The following is an 18,843-nucleotide window of genomic DNA, read 5'->3' on the forward strand; positions in this document are numbered from 1 at the left end:
CCCCACTCTGTGATTGTATGTGACCACTACGCTTCTGAGCGTATGCCTAGCTGCTGGGTGGCTGTAGCTCAGGAAGTACAGCAGGCCATGCCAAGTATTCTTGTGCAAGATACTAACCTCAAGTTGCTCTCCGATCCATCCATTGGAGTATGAATGTTAGCTAGGAGGCACTAAAAGCTTAGAAGAAAGTGAATGTGGGACGTTGTGTAGAGCGCTTTGATTAGTCTGGGAGAATAGCAAAGCGCTATATAAGAATCAGTCCATAGCTGCTTGATTTTATTCAACTGTGGCCATGGCAGTGATTGAAACACCTGAATTCAATTATTTGGATATTTGAGTGAATCCTTTTGGCACTATAGTGTACTTCATCACAATGGTAACCATTTAGAGCTCCTGTTGTATGTTTCTGAATGGCTGCCTGAAAAGGTAAGACAAGGAAAAAAATCAAGGAATGACGTATTTGGCAAGTGTAACATGACCAACATGGTTGTCCTGCCTTTGTAAGACTTCTCAGCTATTGTTCTCAGTGATCCATGTAGTCACTGTGGTCACAGGCTTGTACACCAATCCTGGCTACATGATTATAAGTGATTACTGTTAAACCTTTTTCTCTTTTTCTGTTACTGTACTTTTACTATAGACTGTGAACATCAACGTATGGAAACAAAACTTTTAGGAGGCACGGCTGAAGCAAGGCAGTCAGAGCACACAATGCATAAGTCACTGTGAAAATCCAAAACAAAGGACTGTTAGGATATGCAAGAGTGAGATGATTGATGGTCAGTCTTGTATGTATGCCTTTAATAGTGAATGTTGTCTGATAACATTAAAACCTGCTGTCTCTTTCACCTAAATGTAAAACAAGATGTACGAAAACATCTTTCACTTTTACAATTTCCTCATTTTATTCTATGCGTCCTTCTGCTAGTGTGTGCAATTTAAAGTCAGGGGATCCTTATTTTCACTCATTCTTGTGGTTTGTTTTTGCTCCACACAGGGTTGGTAGATTTTTCAGGATGTGCACCCAGACAGTTTTCTTTCATGTGTAAATGTAAATGTAAATTGAGCTTTACATTCTGCACCTTCTCATTATAGTGTTCTGCCTTTGCCTTTCTAGTGTTATTAGCACTGTGCTGAGTTTGGATCAAGTACACGGTGAAATACACTGCTGTGAAAGAATATTTTCCCTCTTCCTTCCTTTTTTAAGTGTGCCTATGCCAAGAGGCACACTTATTACTATTCCTCGGATTTATTATTAAGTGTGCCTATGCCAAGAGGCACACTTATTACTATTCTTCAGATTTATTATTCTTATTCTCAATCTTCCGCCTAAAATTACAACGCGTAACTCGCCCCACAGTTTTGAGACAAGGTTCACATATGTTATAACATCTTGTGCGGCTGGATCTGGAATGGTGTGCTATGATTTTTGGTGTTTATGACTTTTATAGTTTTTAAATATTAATATATTTTCGTGAAAATTTTCCCACACTTATCTGTCCCACAGTTTTGAGACAAGGGTTACATATGTTATATCATTTTGTGTGGCTGGATCTGTACTAGTATGCTATGACTTTTGGTGTTTATGACTTTTATAGTTTTTTAAATATTTAGATTTTAGTGCAAATTGGGACACTTTGCCAACACAACACATTTGTGGTGTGTTGGCTCTCTCTAGTGGTATGCCGGGAGTGGTACGGCCTGTCTACCCTTATTTGGATTACCGTAATGACGACAATATCAACGGCGCGCACAGCATCGCTGCTTTCATGAGCCATTGGAATTTTTAAGGTTGCGTGAACCATTGAATTCTTACGGTAAGCGAAAGGGTGTATGCTTGGTGGAAAACTCCATATCCCACAATTCATAGCATGCCTCTACCGAGTGAAACAATTGCGGCTGCCACCTCGTTTTTATATTCCTCTTATTCGTGTTTCTAGGTCAAAAAATAACCTTTAAGATATTTTCAGGCGAGAATGTAGCTGTCTAAACTTCTAATATCTGCTCGTTTTATCAAGACATCCCATATTAGCAACCGTTATCTTACGATGTTGCTGCTAGCTGGCTAGCACGGCTAGCTGGCTAGCACGGCTAGCTGGCTAGCACGGCTAGCTAGCTAGCACGGCTAGCGCAGCTTGGCTTTCAGTCAGGCGGCTCACAATTGTTTCACCCCCCATCGTTCACAAATAGTCTATTTTTCGTTTATATGGGCCGATGATTCATTTATTCATTTTAGTAACGGTATAAACAGTGAAAGATGGTTGTCCAGATGCTGGTCAATGTGGGAAAAATAACTGAGTTGTTTGGTGGTGGCTAACGCGGAGCTCCAACAAAGGGCAGCTAGCCACCGGTGTATGACAGAAAGGACATGCGGGAAAAAGACACACAAGAGGCAGCGAGGCAGCCGCCGATCGACCGGTGGTGGCTAACGCAGAGCTCAAACAGATGGCAGCCATGGATCAGGGGAATTGAAGGCAGGAGAAGCAGACCCAAGGCAGCTGCGTCAGGTTAACTGAATTTCAGGTAAGAAGTTATGAGCTGCACTCTATTTGGGTCAGATATAAACCGAGTTTAGGTGTAGTTTATTTTTGTTGTGCGGACTTTTTACAATCAGTTACACGACAGAGTTTCTATACAGCTGTGTGTGTGCTAAGTTATTGATGTTGAACTTTATGACAGCCTCCCCTGTCATTCTCTCGCCTGTTGAAACTTCAATCATGAAACTGATCAATGATCAGCTTTTCTCTCTTGTTTGTTTATCGCTAAACAACAGCAGCATGTTTAAGCTTGATCAGCTGTTGTTAGAATTCATTTGATTTAATTTCTAGTATCAGCTGATGTTTGCTGGAGCCACAGCTGAAAAAAGGGCTGGTCCTAACCATGAGATGTCCTTACTGAATCATCAGAGCTGAACTGGTGATGGAGAAACAGGTTTACCTTTTAGGTGACATTAATGAGTTGAAGGGAAGTTATGAACTATTTCTGAGAGACAAATAACACCAAGCTCCTTTTTTGTGTAGCTAACAGCTGGTAACTGTGCAGGGGCGGATCTAGCAAAGTTTTTGCCAGAGGGCCAGGTAGGGCATTAACAGGGAAAGGGGGACACAAAGATGTACTTTTCTTTCTTACTCTCATATAAAATATTTAGCTTTTATTAAATAGTTATCTGAATCTTACAACCAAAATTTGTATAACAATACACAAGATTGGCTGTAGACCATTGTTAATCATTCAGAACACTGTGTAAAAATAACAAAAAACAAAAAGTGAATGCAAAAGTGCATAAATATTTATTTTACGTGTTTGATGTGTGTGGCGGGGCGTGGTCTGCAGTGCCGCTGCAGGGGAGGTGGACCCGCGGGTGTAAAGTCTGTGCTCTCTCGGCTGTTTTTTGGGTGTGTGTTGGGCTGTGAGTTGAAAAGCTACAGTCGGCTGTGTGGGTACACCAACCATGTGTGAAAAGTGGTCCATAACGTAATGCTTCAAAGCAGAAGTCCCATTGTACCACGGCAGACCCGACAATGTTTGCATGAACGCAAACATTGTCGGGTCTGCCGTGGTACAATGGGACTTCTGCTCATGAACCTCTGTGCACAGCGTCTGCAAATCGGGGCTGTACGAAGTCACCTCATCTTTACACAAAACTGTAAGCTGTCATCTGTCAGGAGCGAGCGGTGTTTGTTTTTACCATAGTTCATGGTGGAGAATGGGTGCTCTGCTGAGTTTTGCTCTCTGTAGCCGTATGAATGGCAAACTACACTGATTAGCAGCGGCATAGGCACACTTAAAATTTCTCATGAAATTTTTGCCTTCTAGTTTCATATTTATTACTCTAAAATGTTCAGATCATCAAATGAACTTTAATATTATAGCGTATGGCAGATTTAATTTCATGAAAATCTTCAGGTATTTTACTAGCTTAGAGTAAAGAGGTTTTACTGTACATATTAAGCAGATAATGTTTTTTTTAATGGAGGGGGGGGGCTGTGTTTTGTTTTTTGGGTTTTTTTTTTTTTTTTTTTTTTTACATGGGAGTCTATGAGTACAAGCCTCAAGTGGGAACCTGAGAAACTATTAGTTCCATAATTGCTTCATTTTTCAGCTCTAGTGGTTGCCACTTCAAGAGTTTCACCCACCACAAGGGACCAGAATCTGCCAATTTCCAGAATTCTTGATCGTTGACTGGCAGATCAGCCTCACACAATCAGGCAGGCAAATCAAGCATGTGAGTGTAGAAAGGACACTCACAGCCACATGGTAACCCACTAAGGCTACATCCACACTAGCCTGGATAGATTTGAAAACAGCGTTCGTCTGAAAACGCTACGCGTCCACACTAGTGTTTTCAATCATTTTCACAGAGTTGTGTGCCCACATTGAAACGACCAAAAACGCTTATGTTCCAGTACTGCGCATGCGTGAAACGCAAGAAAATTTGACCTGCCTCATTTCTGTCTGCCCCTTATTTAGAGAATGTAAAATATTGCAGGTAATTGTAGATGTACACCAATACATTTTCAGTTTAGTATTTGCTCCTCTTTTCAGTTATTTGCAAAAAGATCCTATAAATTACTGTAGTTTGGGGAAAATCGCAAAGTTTAATTATGATGAAACTAAAAATTTACAGTGAAAAAATGTACATTTTTCGTCTACATACTTAAGAAATTATTTTTTTGTTTCTATCAGCAGATCTCGCATTAAAAAAAAAGGGGGGGGGGGGGGGGGAGAGATGGGAATATCCAAGAGAATTGTAATTGATGCCTCTCTGGTACAATCTGTTTCGTAACCATCTTTTTTTTCCTTTTCTTTTTTTAAAAGAGGCTTTTGGGCTTTTTTTTTTTTTTTGTTCACCAATTCTGCTTTTTGTTTTTGTGTTAAAAATTTAAAAGACAATTAAGATTGCATGTATCCTTGTTACAATAAGGATTTATTGATGAAAAGAAATGTGGAACATAGTATCTCAGGCCATTAAATATGCTCATGTGTTTCCCTTTTTAATAACCATTACCTATATTGAGACAACAGTGCTTTTTTCCATCTTTATCACATCCGATTCCTGAGTTGAGTCACAGGATATTCTTTTCCTTCCTACTCTCTTTGGCCACTAAATTGAGGTCTTCCACCCAAGCATTTCCATGAATACTGTCTGCATATATTTACATTGTCACCCCACCAGTCCTTGATGTTGTTGTATGATTGTTTTTTTCTTCTTTTTGTGTTGTTTTTTTAGTCCCTCTGGTAGGTGGAGGACTATCTCTGAATGTTAAAAAGGCATCTGAAGCTAAAGTTTAGACATTTTTCAGTTCCAACTCCTCCCAAGCTCCATACTGCTGCCTCAGATGAACTGTCAGCCAAAAACAGGCTGCAGCGCAGGGCTTTAATGGAGGACTGGAATAGAAGAAGAAAGAGAGAAAAGGTATATGGAGTTGAAGATGCAAGGAGAAGTAAATGAGGTGGAATATTTGTGTTTGAACTGAAACATGATGGTGTCATTATGAAGACTGCTCATTTATTTTTTCATTTAGAGGCAGTGTTGCATGGTAATGTGTTATACAGGAATGACAATATATCTGCCTGGAACGTGCAGCATAACAAACGATGTTCTACTTTCATCATATAATAGTTATATTCTTTGATGGTTTTTGGTTGAGTGTTGGCAACTTGATTTGCTGATTAGGCATTTTGACATTGTTTGATGGTTAAATGTTCAACTTACTGATTGCCATTGCCACAGTCTTGTGTAATTTGAGCAGCAGTCTCTCATGTTAATGCATGAGCAGTGCCAGAAGTCTGTAGATGTTAATAAAGACTAATTTGGTTTGAGTTAACAGACACTGGCAGGAATAAGAATGACAACAAAAACAAACCTAACTGAGCTGAAAAAGCATATAAGACAGTCCAGAAGAACTCAAAGTCCAATAGACAAATGACAGAAATCTAGACGAGGACTGTGAGGCAAAGCCAGGACTAAAAAGGACACGGGGAAGTAACTGGGGACAGATGGAACCAGCAGAGATGGGCTGTATACAGAAAAAGTGAAGTTACAGTTGAATATTTAGGTATTGTGCCGTTTGATGTTGCACTTCGTAGATAGTCTCTGTCCAACTAACACACAGCCAATTTCACACAGACACCAATCTTATGTGTCTCAATAAAAAAGAGCTTGTACTTTGCTGTATGCCTCATTAATTTAGAGTTGGAATGAGTTGCCTGTTTAATTCTTTCAGAGCCATTTATCAAGCCAAAGTAGGAAAACATTATGACAACACCTCAAGACACAAAAGTTTGGGATTTCAGGTTCAAAAAGTAAAAGTACTCCTGCAGAAAAATATTCCCCATTAGTCACATTAGTCTATTTGCAGAAGTTTGAAACTGAGCCCATTTTAAATACTTTATATTCTCTTTAAGCTTCAGTAGGGTATCACTATTTAGCTCAGAAAAAGACCTAAATCTTAATTTTAAAAAGCATAAATGTATTTATAGCATTTTTAAAATGACATCTGAATTAATAGGTTTAAGCATTGTGTGACATTGATAAGTGTGAATATGGAATTGTAAACAAATACAAGATGTTGTATTTGGAAACCCCCTTATTTGTTTAAATTGACTGTTTTATAAAGAAGGATTTAGCAGGAGCTGATGGTTTCCCTCCACCATCAAGGCTTTTCTTGCTGATGTGCTTTTCACACTACTCCCAACTCATCTGCATCACACATGTTGACCAAGATGGTTAGTACAAAGAAAGCTGAGGTATCGTTGTGTGCTTGTTTAATTGCTAGTCCTAGTTCTGTTCTGGTAACTGTTTTCACTGTTCCCTCAGAACAGTGAAAGCAGAGGCATCATCTCTGTTTCCCATTAATTCCCCATCAAAGAGGGGAGATTTGTCCACCATGCACAAACAGCCACAAAACGCTGCTTGCATTTGAACTTGAAAAGTTAAAGCCATTCTTAATGGGATATGGACACGCACCTGAATCTGGCCAAACACAGATTCCGATGCCCCCTTAGTAAAGCAGAGTCGAGACTGCTTGCACTGTCAATAGTCAACTGCAGCCACAAGTTGGCAGTGATTTGAAGGATAGATGCAAAAAGGTGAGGGGCTGTGGGACAGAATGCTGTTTGAGATGAAAGGAGAGAGACTGTGTTCACTGTGCTACTGTTACGCCCTGTCCCCTTTAGCCCGGGGTAGCCACTGGCCAGAGGTGCAACCTTATCTCGGAATAGTGGAAGAACACGGGAAAAGAGTGTAACCGCGCATAAACCAATCACTGGAAGGCCCACAGTTTGATCCCGTGGCTAACGAGCCGTAACGCTACTCAGCTGCGGCACCCAGAACCTGAAAGACGGGACAGGAAGGGGGAAAGGGAAAACACAGCATTCTCCCACAGGCAGCGTCTCCTAGCCATATCAACAACCATAACAGCTACATTTGAACTAATATCAATTTTTAGATTTCACAAGACAGGCACTGCTTACAAATGCAATACAATTGCATTTTCCACACTTGGCCAGGTAGGCTTGGCTAACCTTTGTTCCTTAATAAATAAAAGAAGAATAATTCTTTATATACAAACATTCTCTTCCCATTCCCAGAGTAACAAATACGGCTGTATTTAATAAGCTGCTTAACACTTTTGCACCAATCTCACACTGTGGTACAATAGGTGTGCTGACATTGCCATAAATGGCAAAAGACTCAAGTCTCTTATAAGACCATACCATGTGTCCTGTTTAAAAGCTTTGTGTTTACAAGTGTTTAAGTTAAGTCTTTTATTGCTCACAGTTCTGTTGGATTCAAAAATCGAACAGCTTTTTTTACTTTCAGGGAAGCATTAGTGGTTTTCAGGTCACAATGTTAATTCTGCACAGTAAAAAATTAAGCTAAAAGGTACCCAGTCCTTTCAAATGTGTCACCATGGGTCCTCAGACAGCATCCGTCCATAATCAGCATTGTGGCAATTTGCAGAAAGCTGCTGAGTGACTCAGAAAGAGTACCTTTATGAATATGAAGATCAGCATATGGCTTTCAATATTGCTATTACTTGGAACCACCACCATAAATCTAAGGGTAATTGAGCTTGAGTGTTTTTCATAAACAAGATGGAAGAGTGTCAGTGATTATAGACACACCTTCTTGGCTTCATCTCCAAATGTTATGTTAATGTAATCACTAATAGAGAGAAAGTGCTGAATTGCTCTTTGATCCTTCATTACAGTCTTTCATGAGTGATGAAACCATTTTCATCAGAGTCTCAAGAGCTTTGTCAGATACACCTAACGGTATTCTACACTCCAGGAAACAGTGTTCAGTGGGTAGAACCCTTATTCGTCATCTCCCCCGTTTTCTATTGAGTTTTTTCCTCACTCTACATTTGTATTTATCCGATTATGTTCCCTGGCTTGCTGCAAATCACTGTCAAAGTTCTATGAATTACACTCGCTTCTGTTACTGATTTATCTATTCTCACTCTCCTTTCTTTTCTTTATTCAGTTTCTTTTTTCTGTCTTCTCTCCATCTGTCATTACTTGCTTTCATTTTCTTTGTCAGTCATTTCTCTTGTATTCATTATCTGTCATTATTACCTTATTTTCTCTTTTCTTTCTCTGAGCTTACTTTGTTATTCCATCCCCTTTATTCTCTTTATTCAGTTTCCTTCTTTTACACTTCTTTTCTCTTGTTTCACTCCCAAGAGCACTAATTTTTCTGTTTCATTCTCTAGGATGTTCAGATAGTGAGCACAGATGAGAACCAGGTCTTCCTCGCCCTCCAGGAGTGGTACCAGTCAGACACACACAACCTGTACCAGTCAGATCCCGAAGGCGTCTACTACTCCATCGTCCTGGAAAATGTTCGCAGCACCAAGCAGCCAGAGGAGAATGTTCTCATTGACATTCTGGAGGTAAGATGGGGTGGTAATTTTAAGGCACAACGACTCAAAACAGTTTAAAAGTGATTTACTTGTCAAATTGCTATTATTTCTCTAATGAAATAACATCCAAAGCCTGGGCAACACTGTTAGCAACTGTATTATAATCAGTGTTGGTCAAGTTACTTGAAAAAAGTAATCAGTAATTAATTACTGATTACTTCCCCAAAAAAGTAATCCCGTTACTTTACTGATTACTTATTTTCAAAAGTAATTAATTACTTAGTTACTTAGTTACTTTTTAAAAACATGATTTACAACCTGAATAGGTGATAAAGTGATAGATCTTTCAGCCCAATTCTACTTTTTCTACATAATCATCATACAAAATGTAATCAAATGGAAAAGTCTCTTTTTAAAACTTGTTTTGTTAGTTTTAATCTTTTAACTTTATGCATGAAGCAAAATTTTAATTATATGCACCATTCTCTGACTTGAAGAAATTAGTTTAACATTTAAACCTATTTTCTGCACATTCCAGCACATAATATATATTTTAATTTATTTATTTTTTTGTGTTTACACTCACTCTTTCAGATGCAAGTAAAACACAGCAGAAAATAAATAAAGTCAAAGACTAGCGGTCCTTTTGCTCTACTTTCACCTGTAAAGCAGGAGTAGAGTAGGCGGAGGTTTATCCTGGTGCAGGTGTGCTGCAGCGGTCAGTGGAAGGATACCGCAGTTTCTCTGTGAGTTTCTCATTACGTCGTAGCTACTCGGTGCTTGTTTGGAAGTTTAGGGGTTTTTTCGCTGTAAAAAGAAGTTTTCTTCCCACGCACAGCGGACACTAATGTTTTTGTCACTTTTTACGGAATCAAACTCAAAATAAGGTCAGTACTTCCACGCTTTAAACGCTGCACGCTCATACTCTCTCTGCACTCGATATATGATCCATTGTTGATCTGCACACAGCTGTTGTCACGAACATCACACTCGCTTACGTCACTGTCATGAGACATTCTCGCAAGAAAATCACGGTTTTAGTAACGCAGTAACGCAGCGTTCCTACGGGAAAGTAACGGTAATCTAATTACCGTTTTTGCAATAGTAATCCCTTACTTTACTCGTTACTTGAAAAAAGTAATCGGATTACAGTTAATCGCGTTACTGCCCATCTCTGATTATAATACACAATCAGTACAAGAAAAACAGAGAATATTGTTAACCATATCCTTGCGCATGTTCATTGACCTGAACATGCGCAAAGTTTCAAGTAGAAAAGAGTAATGTGAATGTTAGGAAGCACTTTAACTTTTTGTTGTGAGAAACGAGTGTTCAAATTAGTTTCTTACTTCAAAAGTCTCTCTGTTGTTTCCTTTCTAAACTAAACACCAGTTTCTTGACTCTGAATCTTCCAAACCCCGTTTGGATCTTTTAATCAAACTGTTTTCCAGCCCAGGTCATGGTGGTGGCAGGCAAAGCTACAAAGCTTAGGAAACTGGGTCATTTTTTCTGGACAGCACTTCTAACCCATATTGAGTGATCAGGGGACATATAAACCCAAGTTAAACGTTAATTCCTTACTCTTCTCCACATTAAGCATGCCAGGAAAACTTTCACATTACAAGGCAGCTATGCTATGCAGTTGTTCATTTGTGTATGTCCTGAGTCTTTTGCCAATTTCTCCAGATAAATGGGCACAGAAGACGTGACACAAAGGGTGGAGGAAGAAAGAGAGAGGGAGCGTTAGAGGGGAAAGAATAGGCAGTGGATCATCTCCTCCTTCTCATGTGTCATCCCTTGCTCTGGGCTGCGCTTTCGTCACAGGCTGTAGATATAGATAGAGAGGTGAACAATATATGTGGGATGAATAAAGACAGATTGAAGCAGAAGGACTATAAAATACAGACAGGAAGCCAGAAGTACAAAGAGAATACAGGCAGGCTTATGTACTTTGATTTAAACGATTTGTTTCTCTTGTGTGAACATCAGTGCCACTGAGAGCTGAGGAAGGCTATAGAAGCAGACATATCTGACATGCTGCCTGGCTTGGTCTAAATGTTTTTGTTCATTATTGTTTCAGTCTTTTATATTTTATCTTCAGAACCTAAAGCTAACAATATCACAGCCACAAAAACTAAGCAGTAGATATTGATTTCTGTAAACTTGTCACGACTGAGGCAGCAGTCGTGTGATGAATAAATGAGGACCCAAGATGCAGACGGTGATGGAGATGCGAGTGGAGGTTTATTTACAGTGAAAATAACAGAAGTGAGGGCAGGACTGAACATAAACCTAAACTGGGTGAAACTAACAAACAAACCTGGAACATAAGGTCAGCGGGAGAAACTCAGAGATGGCAGATGAGGATGGCAGAACAGGGAGACGTAGAGAAACATAGGGAATGAACACAGACGACACGACGAGGAGCACAGGCAGACACGCAGTATAAATACACACACCAGGTAATTAGGAAATGGCAGACAGGCGGGGACACAGCTGGAACTAATGGACATAACGAGACACAAACCTACAAAGTAAAACAGGAAACTCACAGACTGTTTTACACTACCAACTGGGGACCCGAACAGAACACAGAGGAGAGACACAGGTAGGGATGATAAAAAACACACAACTCAAACCCTAAGAACAAATACAAAATCAGAATAAACTAGAAAAATGATGATAATAAACTTAAAGCGCTGGGTCACCGACCCAGGACCATGACAGAACTAAACTTTGACAGTCCAGTGGTTTAAACCCTAATGATGGTTAAACGGCATATTCTATTTGATATTATGACTCAGACTCTGGAATTCAAAGTTACGTTAAATTCCAGTTTTGGATTCCTTTATCTAGATTACAACATAAAACCAGTACTGGTAATATTAAAAACAGAACTAGCACACATAAAAAAGCAATAAATCAAAGTGTTAATGTCTATAGCTTCTGTTCCTTGTAGGACATCAATGAGGTAAAACACATACTGTATATTGTGGGTTATCACACCCCTGCATGCCCTGGCTAAAGACACCTGTATTCACACCTTTAAGGCAGATGATGTGATGACATATGCACAGCTCTTCCCAGACTTGCACAACCCTGTCATCGCAGTCATCCCTCAGTTTTGTAGCTGCCCTTCACTGAGCTATGCTACACAGAGGAGTATCCTGAAAGTGTACCTCATTCTGCTCCTTGAGGGAACAGAAGTTACAGACATCACACTTTGTTCCTTTTCAGTCATTTTACTTACTACAACACATATAGTGTGGGAAATATATAAAGCCCCGGAAAGCAGCCACCAGACCTAAGTGGGACCTAGTGCATTGTAGACTAAGCAGAAAGGACAAAATAAGGTAATGAATGAGCGATCACTTCTAAGTGATAGAATTGAACATGTTTGCAGTGATGACCAACTAGCTGCAGCATAAATATCATCCACAATGACCCCTTTAACAAGAGCTCCTGAATTTCCCAATTCTCATTCATTACCTCATATTCAATTCAGCGTTATTTATTTAGCCCCAAATCATCAGTCGCCTCAAGGTGTATTCTATTATAAGACCGGGCAACATAACAGAATAAATACCTAAAATAATACAATAATAATAAATAAAATGTGCTCTCACACCCCGAGGCAAAGAGAGACTCTTGGAGCGTTATGCCAGTAAGGCTTCATAATCCACTGGGAGAGCTTCTGTTTAGACAGAGCTCTACTACTGGCTGGATTAGCAAAACAGGCAATAAACTGGTCAGATAAACACACATTCTGAGTGCAGTCAATGTATATATTCAGTACTCACACCAGACAGAGGAAAAGCAGCCTCCTCTGCTCCTCAGAAGCCAAAGGAAGGAAGCAAAAACTCAGAAGCTCAAATTTCACAGAGCTACAAGCCACAGGAATAACCTTAGGTAAATGTTACATTCGTACATAGTATAACTCTGAGGCCAACAGAAAACTGTGTGCAAGAAGGCAAAGCATGAATGTCACCCACTGGCTTTGTAGAACCCAAAGCAAGAAGCAACGCGGTCTTATATGAAAGGAACTTCATATATACAGACTTAAAGATTCAGTTGGTGCGCTGTATACCTGCCGTGACCCCCATTAAAGCAATTATGATTAGCACATATAGATGTCAAAAAAATGTAATGATAGAAAAGGTAAGACCTTTATCCAGCAGTTCCTGCAGGAATTTTAAAACATCCACAATAGATCACTGGAATGGGAGAATGCGTCGGTTCTGGCTCCATTGCTCAAAGTTCTGTTGTTTGTATGCATACAAGCCTCTAGTATATGAAGCCCCAGCACTCTAAATTTTTGCCACCACATTTGGGTGAAGACCTGGTTACCAAGTTTGACCTCTCAACAGGCAAGTATGCAGCTGCCATAGTACTGAGCATGGATGAATCACCTCCCCTCCGACCTGAGAGAGGAGGTCTTGCAGAGAGGACGGCCTCACTGCCAACACACTGATTATCTCTGCATACTACAGCTTTGCTGGTCACCAAGGGGCCACTAGAATCTGAGAGGCACTGCTGAGACACTCTTTCTTGAATTACTGGTATCATTTCCTTTGGGGGAAAGGCATACAGGAACATGTCAAGGAACATGCGCTACCGCATTCATCCAGTGCAATAATAGTTGGTTATGGACAAGGTTATTATCGTTAACGAAAACTAACGAAATAACGAAAACTAGAAGTGAAAAAACATTTTCGTTAACGGAAATAAAAATAAAAACAAAAAAGGAAAACTAACTAAAACTATAATGAGTGTTCACAAAACTAACTAAAATGAACTGAATTTATAGCAAAAATGTGTTTAGTTTTCATTGATGTGTGCGTGTCATACAAGAGTCAAGGGTGAAAATGAAGTTTAGTTTCCAGATTTTTTTCTTGCTGTGTCTCATTATGCCAGCAGGTGGCAGCACGTTAGTCGAGTCGTCTGTGTAGCTGCTCCGTCCACGCGCAGAATCATGTCAGGAAAAGTCGGGAGCCAGAGTCCAATTTGGGATTACTTTGAATATGACTGTGTTTTGGATAAAGCAAGTGTCTTGTAGTGGAAACAGACAAATTATGAGGGACATTTCTAAAGGGAAAAAAATCCCACAAACCTTAAAGTGCACTTGAAAAGCTCACACAAGAAGGCTAACCTAGCTTACCTTGAGAAGGTAAGGGAGCACACTCAACCCTCATCCCCAGAAAACAGAAGCTAACCCCAGGCAAGGCAGCGTGATGCATCCCGAGACAACAGGACGGGGATATCTACACAACTGTGTGAGTCAATTACCTTCAAAAAGTTTATCAATTCACTTGAACCAAAATTACGAACACCCGGTGCTGCGAGAGTTAATAGTCTCATTGGGGCCAAGATATACATTTTATAGTTGCCTGGTATCAATGGTTGTTCATCTGCCTTTATTTATTTATTTATTTATTTAAAGAACCCATAGGTGGGAATGTGAGTTGTCTGTCTCTGCTTGTTAGCCCTGCGACAGACAGGCGACCTGTCCAGGGTGCAGTATGGTAGCTGATATAGCAACATACCCAAGGATAAGCAGAATGACTGATATGATGAAAATGGGATTTTGTTACACTTAATTATTGCAAACACAACTAAAACTATAACTGAAACTAATCAAAACTAAACTGAAACTAAGGATTTTCAAAAAAATAAAAACTAAACTAGCAAACAATTGGTAAAAACTAATTAAAACTGATATAAAATTGAAAATCTGAAGTCAAAACTAAATAAAAATAAAAACTAATGAAAATTGCAAAACTATTAAAACCATGGTTATGGAGAAGTAGGGGCAGTGAGCGAAGCAAAAAGATCTACTTCCACTTCACCAAAAAGATCCTGCGAGATATCCCATACTACATGTGTTCTACTGAATGACTCAGCTGGAAGAGAACATTCCCTTTGCTTGTTGAACTACATACAAGAGTTTGGCTAATACAGCCTAATTTGTTTTACATGACCTCTAGCTTAGTATTAGCCAATGTTAAGCTGCTGTCAGTCAGCTGATTGAATTTACAACTTTGTCTTTATTTTAGCATCTGTGTCACATTTTGTTTTAGTAGTTAACATAAATTCTTGTTCTGTGACAGGTAGCAAGAATGAAAGGAAAGCCCATAAAGTTGATTCTGTTCATCTGGACGTAAATTTTTCAGTGGGAAAAATGTTTCCTCGCACATCCAAGTGATTCTTGCTTCCCTGGCTGCTGTATCCGTGGGGATTGTGTTCACTCTGTGTTGTATAGCCCTGATGACACCCAGTTTGTGCTCCAGTGGATGATAATGATCAAATCTTACATACTGATATGTATGTGTTGGTTTACAGTAAACATGATCATCCAGAATCAGTTTTGGGGGATTTCCTTACCTGGATGATTGAGCATGCATCAACACAATGAAAGGAAAGACTTGTAAGAGGGTACTGAGACCTAGTATGATGTATGTTTTGGAGATGATGACATTAATAAAAAGACAGGAGGCAGAGATAGAGATGGTAGAATATATTAAGATTGTCATTCGGGGTGACCTTCTAGGGATAGGATGAGATGATCTGCTGCGGTAACCCCTATAGCAGGTGTAGGGGAACTCCAGGCCTCGACGGCTGGTGTCCTGCAGGTTTTAGATGTGTCCTTGACCCAACACAGCTAATTTAAATGGTTAAATTACCTCCTCAACATGTCTTGAAGTTCTCCAGAGGCCAAGTAATGAACCAGCCCTTGAGGCCTGGAGTTTCCCCACCACTGCCCTAGAGGGAGCAGCTGACAGAAGATTAAGCAGTAGTTACATATATACCACATTTTTTTTTCAAAATGACTTGCATCATGTTCAAAGATTTATTTAAAAGGGCAACAGAAATAACTTTTTGCAAAATTAACCCAAGCTATGAAAAATCTATCTCATTCTGTCAGGTACGTGGAATCAAAGGAGTCTTCTTGGCAAACCAGAAAATTGATGGAAGAGTGGCAACTGTAATAACTTACAACAAAGGACGTGACTGGGAACCCTTGGCCCCACCTACCACTGACATGAATGGCAAACCCGTCAGTTGCAAAGCGGTAAGCACCCTTCTAACCAAACTAGTCTGTACTCAATACAGATTTTTACAGAGTACGTTAGTACTGCACATAGTCATGCATATTGTACATAGTAGTAGACACTTGGTTTAGACTTTGTATCTATAAACTGAAGTGCAGATGCAGTCTTGCACAAGCAGCAATCAATCGGACTGTTCAGACCTGTTGACTAGGTTGTTCAGAGTGTAAGCATAAAGTAAGCGAAGGACGGATGAGTGTTGTACATTGAAGGATGTGTTTGAGATGCCCTCCTAGCTTTTCCATCCATCTTGTCAAAGTTGCTGCTGCAGGGGTAGGCTAGTCAGCAAAGAGCAATGAGTCACCCGCAGTCTGATATCCATACATCATACCTCGCAGGGAGATAGAGGGGGTGTGAGTCTGTTCTTTTATTTGAACCATCGCTTCAGTCAGCTGACACATCTGGAGGTAGGACACAGATATCAGTTTGAGACTCATTTACCATCTCTGAGCCATGCACGCATGTGGTTGGTCGCTCTGATATTGACCTCTCTTCCCTTTAGCCTCTTCCATACCTCAACAGAATTACCTTGCCTGGATTCCAGTTTTTACATCTATCAGTCAGAGAGGCGGCTTTATTTCAAAAGCTGACATCACATGTATTGCCTCACTGACATCACAACTCACAGAGATAGACAAAGCCAGATAGCAGATGTACCATCTACTATCTATGTGTCAGTGTAACAGGCACGTGCTGTCAGCTGTAGCCATTACCTGACAGAGACTGGTTAAGAGAAATGACCTCTATACACAGGAGAGGTTTATCGTTTCGGAATGCGGTGTGTTGTAGTTTGCGTGCTCCATGAAGCACCACAAAGAAATGTGCAGATGCTAAAAGATTTTTATATATTTATTGAGCAATTCCGCACAAAGCACATATAGCCAGACACTGGCAAAATTACATAGGATATAAAAGGTTAATTTGTTCCCATTCTTAAACCCCGTTCCTATAAAACTCCTACCATTAATGATTGCGTCGATCTTAAATGTGATCAGTGTAACATGCTACATGCCACAGGCTTTTAAGGTGGCAAAAATTAAACCATTACTTAAAAAGCCAGCACTTGACCTAGCTGTTTTAGTTAATTATAGGCCAATCGCCAGCCGCCTTTTTATTTCAGAAATTCTTGAAAGAGTAGTTGTAAAACAGTTTTTTTTTAAAACAGTGTTTAGACAAACAGCACTACACCTCTGATGGTACTTAACTTACACTGCTGAAGAATATGTCCTGTGCTACCTAACCAATAATTTGTCTTCACTGCTTTGAAATCTATGAGAAAACATACTGAAAACCCTATTTTGGAATGAGCCAAAGTGATGTAATATACTGTTTGTAATTCATAAAACAGAGATGGATCTTGGTGAGTAATGATCTGATGCAACCAACAAGTCTTCAGGTTCTTATAGATCAAACTTGCTTTCCAGCTGTTTGCAAACACTGGTTTTTGATATATTATCAGAAACAGTTCATGACAATCTTTTGTGCAAAACAATACATTTCTATTGAAACTGCAGTCAAAATCCTTGGCATTAGGGTTTGAAGCAACAAGTGGAAATGTAATTCATAAAATGCCTAACGTTTGCACTGGTGACTCTCCACTCTGATTCTCATATTTGAAATAAATTATCATACATTAAATATCTGTCACAAATACAGTTTGATTAACCGAACTAAAACCCTTTTGAACTGAGATGAGTTTGCAGTGGGATAATCAGGTATCTCTGTCGTAAGACTCATTAAATATTGCTGAGCGAGTGTATTCAGTAGACCCACTATTTTACTCTAAGTACTTTGGGCGACATTGAACATTGTTTTGGTGGGTGGATCTGAGTGCTTCCTAAGTTCTTTCTACATGTGTCTCCTCTGCAGCCGGACTGTCACCTCCACCTCCACTTGCGCTGGGCAGACAACCCCTATGTGTCTGGGACTGTCCACACCAAAGACTCTGCTCCAGGTCTTATTATGGGTGCTGGTAAGTAAACCTATTTTTATTTATGTATTTTTTTATGAGCTTCCTCCTCTGGTTTTCACTTTATTTATTTTGTTTCTTGAGTTTTCTAGAGGGGTTGGCTGTGTCTTTGTAGATTTAGAGAAAGTGTATAGGGTGCTGAGAGGAAGTTGGGATTTGCAGAGAAGTATGTGAGGGTGGTGCAGGAGATGTATGAGAACAGCAAAACAATGGCAAAATGTGTCATAGGAATTACAGAGGGGTTCAAGGTGGCTGTGGTATTAAATCCAGGATTAGATGTGTGCCCCTTCTTGTTTTCTGTGGTGATTGAGGTCTGAGTCAGGTTGGGGTCTGGCAGGAGTCTCTGTGGACTACGATTTTTGAAGACAACATTTTGATCTATAGTGAGAGTAGGGAGCAGGTAAGAGATTTTCATTGAGAGTAACCAGGATAAACAAGATTAGAAATGAGTACTGTATTTTCCGGACTACAAAGCGCACCTGAATATTAGCCGCACAAGCTAAAATCAGGGGAAAATTCTGTTTTGTACATACATTAGCCGCACCTGACTGAAAGGCACAGGTGTTTTAATGTTTACTTACCATATGTAAGAGAATATGCACAAAGGGGATTGTCAGGAAAGAGATGGCTGTTTGGGAACACATCCCTTAATATTTTGAAAAACAAGTTACCGGTACATATTTGCACAACTTTTTACGTATATATACAAGTACAGGTAATTACAAGTACGAAACATGTACTGTGCTTTATAAACGAGTAACAAATGTAGTGTATAACAATAACCTACAGCACACCAGAAAAATAGATTCGGCCTACCTTTTAGGCTCAGGTGCAGTAACACGGCTTTAACAAGAAGAAGAGTCAGTCATTCACCACCATCTTTCTCTTCTTCCTGCGC

General features: G+C 39.7%; 1 protein-coding gene across 1 annotated transcript in view; it reads left to right on the forward strand.

Annotated features, from left to right (window-relative positions):
- LOC102784471 (VPS10 domain-containing receptor SorCS2-like) overlaps window positions 1-18,843 on the forward strand; it is a 163,145-nt gene that overhangs the window by 111,910 nt on the left and 32,392 nt on the right. Inside the window, 3 exon segments of the mRNA XM_087842721.1 lie at window positions 8,721-8,900; window positions 15,793-15,939; window positions 17,846-17,948. Coding sequence (XP_087698847.1) covers window positions 8,721-8,900; window positions 15,793-15,939; window positions 17,846-17,948 — 430 coding nt within the window.

This window comes from Neolamprologus brichardi, chromosome 7 (genome assembly GCF_056152115.1).
Source record: "Neolamprologus brichardi isolate AB-2024 chromosome 7, ASM5615211v1, whole genome shotgun sequence".
Lineage (NCBI taxonomy): Eukaryota > Metazoa > Chordata > Actinopteri > Cichliformes > Cichlidae > Neolamprologus > Neolamprologus brichardi.